General features: G+C 31.5%; 2 protein-coding genes and 1 non-coding gene across 5 annotated transcripts; 2 read left to right on the top strand and 1 right to left on the bottom strand.

Moving 5' to 3' along the window:
- Positions 1-410: 410 nt before the first annotated feature.
- On the bottom strand, positions 411-1,100 carry LOC114188615 (E3 ubiquitin-protein ligase ATL41-like). Its single transcript, XM_028077184.1, has one exon. It carries the CDS (start codon positions 1,098-1,100, stop codon positions 411-413), a length of 690 nt encoding a protein of 229 aa, XP_027932985.1.
- A 2,492-nt stretch (positions 1,101-3,592) lies between these two features.
- On the top strand, positions 3,593-3,666 carry TRNAI-UAU. Its single transcript has one exon. It is a non-coding gene; the product is annotated as a tRNA-Ile (tRNA).
- Positions 3,667-4,223: 557 nt separating this feature from the next.
- Positions 4,224-8,519, top strand: LOC114186748 (protein IQ-DOMAIN 1-like). Of its 3 annotated transcripts, none has more exons than XM_028074745.1 (6): positions 4,224-4,444; positions 5,096-5,209; positions 5,931-6,098; positions 6,866-7,093; positions 7,615-7,728; positions 7,817-8,519. In XM_028074745.1, exons 2-6 carry the CDS (start codon positions 5,135-5,137, stop codon positions 8,153-8,155), a joined length of 924 nt encoding a protein of 307 aa, XP_027930546.1. In that variant the 5' UTR covers positions 4,224-4,444; positions 5,096-5,134; the 3' UTR covers positions 8,156-8,519. The 3 variants fall into 3 exon arrangements, with proteins under 3 accessions (XP_027930546.1, XP_027930544.1, XP_027930545.1); XM_028074743.1 differs by lacking the exon at positions 4,224-4,444 and adding an exon at positions 4,447-4,552; XM_028074744.1 differs by lacking the exon at positions 4,224-4,444 and adding an exon at positions 4,564-4,634.
- The last annotated feature ends 1,728 nt before the right edge of the window (positions 8,520-10,247 follow it).

Raw genomic sequence — 10,247 nt, 5'->3', positions numbered from 1 at the left:
TTGAGTTTTTTATACTATTTGATACATTTTTGTTTTAATATTAAGTCAAATATTATTATCAAACGCGTTTGAAATGTCAAATAAACCTAACAAAATTTGGTTAAAAATACTAAATTTACATATTTCGAAAGATGAAAGAATTAAATTAATCTTAAATTTCGAAGAAAGACTAATTACAAATTTCACGGAAAATTAATGAAGAAAAAATATTTAACCTACTAATTTATACTCCCACAAACAGTTAAAATAGGACTAACCTATCAAACGTAAAATAATATTATTTATATAGTTTATCCCTCAAACAACAAACAGAAATACACAGCAATCACAAATAGATAAACAATCCAAAACACCCCATATAAATGCTTCTCCAAACCAAGGAGAAAATTAGCAATACAAAACTACTTAATTTAGTGTCTTTCTATATCTATTGTAGATTCATCACAACTGTGATTCCTCCCTGATCTTTCCCTGTTACTAACCATCCTATGGAAAGATCCAATTCTCAAACCTGAACACCCCACCTTCTCCATTTCAGTTCCATCATGCACCTCACCATCACCCACAACAGGTGGTGCTGTGGGTTGGACTTGCTGGATCCTTGTGCCTAAATCACCGTCTTCTTCTTCTGGTGCCACCTTTGGGTCAACCACAGTGCGGCAAATTGGGCATGTGGAGTTACAATTAAACCATTTATCAACACAATCAACATGAAAAATGTGCTTACAATTTGGTAGCACTCTGATAATTGCATCCTTAGTAACAGTGGCTAGGCAAACCGAACACTCTATCACTTCACCTTGCTTGAACTGTTCCGTTTGGTTGAACAAAAGTTTAGGCAGAGAGGCTATGATGGAAGTTTGAAGTCCAGGGTTGCGTGCCTCCACAGAACTCACATCAATCGGTGCAATCTGGGTGGTGATCTGGTGAAGAAGCTCGTTTTGGCGTCTCCTTCGTTGCCGTATGATGAAATATTTCATACTAAAATGGAAGATGATGATTATTGAGATCATACCAAATAAAGAGATAGCTGCTGCTAGCATCACCTTTAGGCCTATACTAAGTGATTCTTCATCTTCATGCTTGTCTTTGGAACCCATGCTTCTTTGATTTCAATGGTTTGGGTTAATTGATGGTGTTTATACGGAACACATTTCACGGCTTCAAAATGAAATGATTGGTGAGGAAAAATAAACTTTGAAACACGAAAAGTAGAACCATTTCCTTTGAATCTTAAATTTGTCTCTGTCAATCTTATTGACTTTGGCGCAACAAATTGTTTTCTTGGGTGTTTGGAGTAATTGATCTATAGGGACAACGGTAGACTTCTAACTACATTAAACGCTAAATTTCAATCAAGAAATTTATTTAGTTTTTGAGTTGTTGTTCTTCACTTTAGAAAAAACTGCTTATGTGTATTAATTGAAAAGTTAGATTCCTATTAAAGTAATGGTTAACCTTAATAGTTGTCCTCTGATGAAATCTTAATTAAATAGTTGACATTTAGTGTACTTTTTAGTAAAAAGAATAATATTTTAATTATCATCGATATTTTTTGTTTAGAAGCAAAAGTTGAATTTAAATTAAGATCATAAATTAGATTATCAGCAAGACGGGTAAGTTCTTACGCATCAAAATATATATTAAGTAACTTGTAAGGAAAAAAAAAAAAACTCTAGTTAAAACAAGAAAAATAACAACTTCAACTAAAGTAATCAACAACTCACTTAAAAAAAAATGAAATTCTCTATTTTACTTGAAATTATATGTTCTAACTATAATTAAAATATATTTTATAGACGCACTAACTTTTAATGATTGGAAATTTATCAGAATTAAATGCAAACAATTCAAACATAGAAGGCCAAATTATGATAATTAAGTGGAACAATCAGTTGAAGTATCAAATCACGCGTGGTTTAAAGTATAGCAGAAAAAGTATAATTAAATATAAAAAATATACAAATAATTAAGATTTAAAGAAAGAACGAATGAGTTTTATTTTGAGTATAACTTGACTTTTTTAATTTTGGGTAGAATATTGAAAACTATAAAAAACAACCACAAAAATAAACTTACTTCATTTAAAATTAAATAAAGAAAGTTAACCGAGCAAATCAATTAGAAGACAAATATGATATTTCAAAATAGAAATCTATGAAATGAGGATTTGTTATATTTAAAACTGAAGCTAATTAATGGTAAAGCATGAGAAGAAAAAAAAAAGTTTGAGAATAAAGGGTGTAATGTGATGTCTGTTTCTAGGGCCACTTAAGCAATGTAGAAAACAGAAATTTCAATGTGAGAGGTGTAAAAGAGATAACCTTCTTAAGAAAGTAGTGCACAAAGTATTCTACGTTGAAAAAAAAATTTGATAGTATCACCATTAAGTCATTACAAGTAGAGATGTCAAAATGGGTTTCAACCCGTGAGTCAACCCGGCTCACCACGGCTTTGAGCCGGGTTGGGTTGAGAAAAATTCAACTTTTTCAAAAGTGGGTTGAACTCAACCCGGCTCACTTAACCCACGGGTTAAACGGGTTCGAACCGGGTTGAAGGTGGGTTGGCCCACTTAACCCACCAACATTTTTTTACAATTTTATTTTTATTTTTTTAAAATTTTCTTTTAATTTTTTTAAAATTATTTACTACTCCAATTATATTTGTTCACAATTTCATATTTTTAAATGCTAGAATGTTGCTTAATTATATTTGAATTATTTGAATGTTTAATTAATTTGATTGTCAAGTTATATATATGTTGATACTTTAATCTTCAACTATAATCTTTATAGTAAATTACTCAAGTAACCGTCTTATAAACAATTTTTTCTAAATTAGCATGAAAAAAATGTATAATTTTTTTTATTTATATTTTGTTGAATAGCATGATAGAAAATTTGTAATATTAGTCATGCTTTCTTAGACTAATGGATACTTTATTGGAAATAATTCTTCATATATTGGTGGTGAGCATGATCAAAACATTGGTTCTTGATTTTACTATGATTGTCATCTCATGGGTTACTTAAAAATTTATTTAAATATTTAAATAATAAAAAAATAATAATAATTTTTTTAGATGGGTTGGTGAGCCAACCCACTTAACCCACCAACCCGTGGTGGGTTGAGCCGGGTTACAAAATTTCTGGCTCACCAGAAAGTGAGCCGGGTTGGGTTCACTCATTTTGAACCCGGCTAGTGGTGAGCCAACCCGTATGAGCCAGGTTGACTCACTTTGACATGTCTAATTACAAGTGTTTGAAGGAGACTCCTCGTGCTCCAATTTCCAACCAGAACGAAAGTAGGTATGAATATAATATTCATTAAATGCCATTTTCTTTATTCACAAATGTAATTAATTTTTTATCACAAGTTTTAATAGAACACATTTAAATAATATTTGTTTGACTTTAATTTATATTTTCAGTAATAATATTTTGTTTCGTTCTCATTAAAGTTTTCTTAAAAAATATACATGTATATGAACATAATTAACAAGAATAAATGACAAATAATTATGTAAAGAATTATGACAAAAGTATAATTATGACAAAGTATAAATATGTTTTTCAAAATATATTAATAAAACGGTCCCGTAGCTCAGTTGGTTAGAGCGCTGGTCTTATGAGCCGGAGGTCGCGAGTTCGAGCCTCGCCGGGACCAGTTTTATGTTTTATTTTTAATTTTTTTATTATGGTTCCTATCTGTCATGAGTTGATTTTTCACCAACGGCCGCCAAACTTACACGTTGGAGCCTTAATTTAAGGATCTAATAGACTTGCCTGTACCAGATGATCCCTCAACAAATTCTCTCTATCTATCTGTTTTGCCGTTACCATTCATATACTAATAATCTTTAATAATATAAAATAAATTCCACTAGTAGTACGAGCGAATTCCTGAATATTTATTTGATATATATATAGCTGGATAAAATAATTGTAATAAAACAAATTGAATAAAAGAGGCAAGGAAGCAAAGCGTGAAGATGAAAACATTGGGAAAATTTGTTGTGGTGTCATTTTAGGATTCCTTGTCGAGTTCTCCAAAAATCCAACCAACTATGTATGCTATATTACGATAATATCTGTGTGGACCTGTCTAGGGCAATAGCGCAAGACTACCCTCACCTCATCATCTTCATGTATTCGTCGGTCGTCGCTTTCACATACATAAAGTCTTTTCCTTTTTTATATTTATTTCATTTTTGGACTTACATTCATCTTTCACTCACCTTATACGTTACGAGAGAATTAAAGCTGGTATTGGGCCATGGCAATCCACATTTCACACCCACCTTTTATTCTTTTGCTCACTCTCTCTCCCTTCTTTTTCTCCTTTTCTTCCTCTTTACTTCTACACTAATATATCATTTTCCCCAACCCCCATTGATCCGTTGCCACTTCAGGAAAGAAAAGGAGTCTCCTTTCGAACTTCTCTGGTATGCCTGTCATTCTCGCCCCACTTGCATTTTTGTTTCTTCTTTTGTGATGCCGGGAAACCCATTTCAATGCTCGTTTTAGACATATTCCCCGTTTGTTTTTCAGAGGTTCAGCTGTTGATCTATGTTTTTGATGTATCACATTATCAGTTTCTCTTGATTTCTCTTGTAAATTTCGATGACATGGCTGGTATTATTGCTGGGAATGCAAAAAAAAAAAAGAGTTTATTTTTTTTATATCACTTCTTACGGCATGTCTTATATTTTCATTACATTTAGATTCAATATGTCCAATTTACTGCTTTCTTTTTGTAGTGTCTGAAATCGTTGTAAGCTTTTATGATCATGCTATGATTTCTGTTCCGATCCATACTATGCTATATTTGTGACATAATCTTTCACTGGTTGAATATAATATATGTATTGGATTTTATTACAAACAACGTATACACCACATTCCCTTATCAAGCTTTGAAATCGTGTATTTCTACATAGACTAATGTTCAGAAGTCTAGTGTCTAACTGTCTAAGGCCTTCGTTTATCTTCTTACTCGGTTTTGTTTTGTGTGAATCTCTTATAATTAAGAATATCATGCTAAATGTGTATTAATGGAGGGTGAGATAAGATGCTAATGTTTGGTATATTCCCAGGGTTTATGTTATTTTGAAATTAGTTACTTCACATCAAGAATGGGTTCAGGCGATTGGTTTAAGACGATAATTAGCTTAAGAAAATCAAAGAAAGACAGATCAAAGAAAGCAAAGGTACAATGCACCTCCTATCATTTGTAGTCTTTTTTTCTAATCCTTGCAAGGATTAAATTGCAGAAATGTCAATTTGTTGATTTTAAACCTCCCATATCCATTATTCTCCTAAACTATTTAATTAATTTGAGCTTTGATGCCCTTTTATCTTAAATTATTTACCACGTCATATAGAGATGAGCCTTTTTATAATTGTAGTTCTCATTTCCAATAAAGGACAAAGCTGTAGTAAGTTGGCTCTAGACCCAGACTCAGGGTCTGTTTGGAAGAACTTATTTACTACTTATTTGGATTTATTTTATGATATAAGTACTTGGATAAGTTTAACTCTTTAGGAGTGCATATGAAAATAACTTATTATTATCATTAAGTTGTTACGAAAATGAATCTTAAGGCCTTTTCTATAATTTAAATGACTAGCATATTGTCCAGTACTTTGTTGCTATTAGTTAGTTTAGAAGCCTTCTATAAACTATAAGGTCATTCAATATTTCTGACTGCAATACACCTCCAAGTTGATGTAGTTATTTTTTAAACAATATTTTATCTGAGTTTGGAATGATCATACATATGATGTACAGTAATGTTGTTTACGAAAACTTAATTGCTTTGTTTATGTTAGGCTGTAGAAATACCATTTTGTTATCAAGTATTTCAAGATATTTTCCATGAACCATTGTAACCAGAATATTTCTCTCTGTCTGCCCACATTTTGTAACAGGGTATCTTAGCTCAAGAGAAACTAAATGCATCAAAGTCAAACAATTATACCGGGAAAGAGTCTAGTGATTTAGCAAATGGTATTAAAAGTGAAAACCTTGTTTCACCTGGGGTGTCAGTTGAAACTATTGCTGCAACAAGGATCCAGACTGCATTCCGAGCTTATAAGGTTTGTTCAGTTGAAAAATTTGCAGAGAGGTTCTTTAATAGTATATGTACATGATAACTCTAGTCTGACCTTTTTTATAGATCATTTTTAGCAATCATACTTCTGTATATATTATTTCATTTTTCTGTTGTCGATGCTTATATACTACTGTATCGTTATTGTATTGCTCGTATGCCAGATTTCTGATGACATCAGAGTGATGTATGATTACTGAGTTTTTGTTTACAGACAAACAAAAATATTGCAGAGTGTACATAATACTGTGGAATTAAATCACAATGTTTACACACACTAGTGGTATCATTCAAGCTACATCTAGTGCAAAATGTCATTAAATCAAATCTGCTGTGTTCTTAAGTGCTAAAGAATTTAATTAAAACGTTATGATGGCAAGGGTTCAATGGACCCTATTTTCAGAATTTCACAAAACTAAGTTGTTTGTGAGATCGGAGATTCATTATTTTTCATACTGTTACGGGCAAACTGGATTTTTAGATTCTCCCATTGTTATGAGCAAAGAGTGACATTTTATCTCTGTCTTGACACCTTTTTCCTTTACATTAAATATAACTGCATGACATACTTCTTCAAAACAAACATGAATGGTAAATCTTTTACTATCCTCTTAAAATCAACTCTTGATGATTCTTGTCTTAATATGCTTGCTGATAGAGTATTTCAGATGTAAATTTCTGACTATATTTCAAACATGTGTTAGTATATTTGGCTGGTGTGTATTTTGGAACTCTGACTTTTAAACTGTCCAGGCTAGAAAGGCTTTACGGCGCGTGAAAGGATTTTCAAAACTGAAGATCCTAACAGAAGGTTTCTCTGTTAAAAAGCAAGCCAGTACAGCTATAACATACCTTCACTCATGGAGCAAGATTCAAGCCGAGATCAGAGATCGTCGAATATGTATGGTAACAGAAGACAGGATCAGGAGGAAGAAACTAGAGTCTCAACTAAAACTGGAAGCAAAACTTCATGATCTGGAGGTAATCTTTAGCTTGCCGTCATTTTCTTAAGTTTGTTTCAGTCTTAATTTTTTTTTAGAGGCCATTTTTGTGAACCTAAAAGTTTTCTCGTACGCACAGAGCTTAGATCTAACTTCTAACTCCATGTTTAAGTGAAAAGGTTACTTGTCAACTGTCACATTATTTTGGTTAAAAAAATGCCATATCTACTACCAATGCTGCCACTAACTGAATTTGAATTTTTATCTGTTTATTTGATGAAGAGCCTATTGATGTATTTTAGTTATCTCGATTATTTCATAGTGGTGAGAAAAAATTATTAGTTGTGTCTCTATTTTTCCGGGAAATTTATGCTCTTCCTGGAATGTTGCCTTCTCTATACACTTTTTTATCGAACATTACTTAATCAATTCCGGAGACACTTTAAATTTGCTACCATGAATGAGTAGTTTACACTCCCCAAATATTTCACTGGATACATAACATTCTTTGAACATAATTCAGTTAGTCTTGTTCTGAGCACTAGATAGCATAAATTGCAGGTTGAATGGTCAGGTGGTTCTGCAACCATGGAGGAAACCCTTGGAAAGATACATCAGAGGGAAGAAGCAGCAGTTAAGCGCGAAAGAGCCATGGCATATGCCTTTTCCCATCAGGTAGGTTTGTTAGTCTTAGGAATGTCTCTATATGTTGTATTACCTTATCCAACTGATAGTGACATGCATATACTATGAATCATATTAGTGGAGGGCCAACTCTAGTATGAGCCAACTGCTAGGTAGTTATGAACTTAGCAAGGCTAATTGGGGTTGGAGCTGGAAGGAACGGTGGGTCGCCGCTCGGCCTTGGGAAAGTCGCATCTCCGGCGTATCTGTCATCCCAGAGAAAGCTCAACATAAGCAGCCAAGTAAGGTGCAGAAGGATAAGAACACATCAACACCAAAAACTCCTGTCTCAGTTAAACCTCCTTTAGCCATTGCAAAAGGGACTCCTCCTTCTGCCAATGCAAAAGCCAATTCAAAAGCTAGGAGATTGTCTTATCCACCAACTGCCGAGAAAACTGTGATTCAAGAAGTGCAGTGAGTTCTTGACAAGGTGGCAAAGATAGAGCACAATTTTTAAGTATCAAGCTTTTCTGATAACTTGAGTGGAATTGAGTGGAACATTCAAATTGATTTTAAATTGGTTACAATCCATAAAAAGTAAACCAGAAAGCCAACTTATTTATTTATTGGATTGCTTCCAATTGTGCATACGAGTGTGACAGAAATTCAAACAAACCACTGCAGAGAATGTGTCAACAGACCTGTTGTGGGTGTGATTTGTTGATTGCTTCTGTTTATTTTCTTCTTCTTTTCATTCTTGTATATTCAACGAAAAGACAGATTGTAGATAGAACAATATATCTATTCTTTTATGTTGTAATAGAAAATTTCCAAGATGTGATCATGTTTGACTTCCGCTTGGTTTATAATTACCCTTTTCAGATTGCTTCTGCAACTTGCTATTGTTTCTGTTCCATTTTTATTTATATGTAAAGACAAATAATACACGCATAACTATATTACTACCGGACTCAATTATAAGCAAAATTAAATATGTTCACATTGATTAAGAATATTAGTTAAGTTCATTTAATATTCTTGTTTTTGTTCACTAAGATGGTATCTTTCATAAATTAATCTCAAATATTGAGGATGGTGATTAGGTTTAAAGATAAAAATATTTTTGAAACAATAATATGAAAGAGTTTAGGAAATTAAAATTTGTCTATATTTAAGTCCACCAAACATTGCTTCTATTTTTGTTTGTATTTTAGTTTAGAGGAAGTAGTTGTTTTATAAGAGCACACCATCATTAAGAAAACATTAATTATTAAGCTTGGAGACTAAAATATCATAATTTAATGAATTAGTTTTGTAAAAGTTACTTTAATATACCTAGTATAAAGATATAATTGAAAAAACATTATAAATGTTATTTTGAATTTATGGAATGATAATAATTTTGGAACCGAAAGAGTATTATTAATCAAGCATATTATATTTAGTTAGGAAATATATGGCTGCTTAATTTATTTTAGAGAAATTGATGGTTTCTGAAATTCTGAGAAGGTTATAAAAAAAATGTTAGTTTTAAAATAAGATGAAATAGAGATTTAGTAATGGCGGGTGGAAAATAATTGGTGAACAACAACTCCATGATAGTGGTGGGTGGAAAGGGTACCTAATTAGCTGTAGTAGGCGAAGGTGATCAATTATGGTTGATAATTGTGATGACCTACTTCCTCACTCAATCTTAATGTCTAACCATGGAACCAATAATCTTCTCTCAAACTACTCTTAAATGTTTCTTTTTGTTAAAACAGCTTTGAAAACACTCTAAAAAGTAACCCTATCCCTAAAATATATTAATTTCATTGCCTAATATCACTACTTATTATAATTATTTTGGTGGAGTCACTTTTTCAGTATGAACTAAGCTTAGTGTTTAAACGGAAATTTTCAATTTTTTTAAAGAGTTTAAAATACATGGAAATTTTAATTATTTAAATTGTCATTCTTTTTAAATAGTGATATCAAATATTTTTTGGATAAACTATTCAATTCCGGTGGCATGACAATTTTTTTTTAAATAAGTTTTAATATAGATTAAAGTCATTGTTTTATAAAAGGCTTAAATATGTTTTTGATATCTTAACTTCAGTGAATTTTGAAATTAATCTATTTTGAAACTTTAGATCAATTTAGTCCTTCATTTTTTGGATTTAGTCATTTTAATCAAATTTTATTAATTTTATTTGACATTTCAAACGTGTTTCATAATAGTATTTAACTTAACATTAAAACAAAAATATATCAAACAGGGTAAACAACTCAAATACAATCTTGAAATGTATACGAAACTTTAAATAAACATAACAAAATTTGATTAAAATCACTAATTCTACGTATTTCAAAAAATGAATGACTAAATTGATCTAAAATTTTAAAATGAACTAATTCCAAAATTTACTGAAAATTAAGGGATAAAAAATATATTTAACCATTTATAAAATTATGAAAAAATATCATCACTTAAACTGATGCCGGAACCATAGGACCCAGAAATCCTTCTTTCCCTCCGAATTTTTGTTTTTTAGTTTTCCAAATTTTATTATTTTTGGGCCCATTCA

This window comes from Vigna unguiculata, chromosome 6 (assembly GCF_004118075.2).
Source record: "Vigna unguiculata cultivar IT97K-499-35 chromosome 6, ASM411807v1, whole genome shotgun sequence".
Taxonomy (NCBI): Eukaryota; Viridiplantae; Streptophyta; class Magnoliopsida; order Fabales; family Fabaceae; genus Vigna; species Vigna unguiculata.
This window is presented reverse-complemented; position numbering and strand designations above follow the sequence as displayed.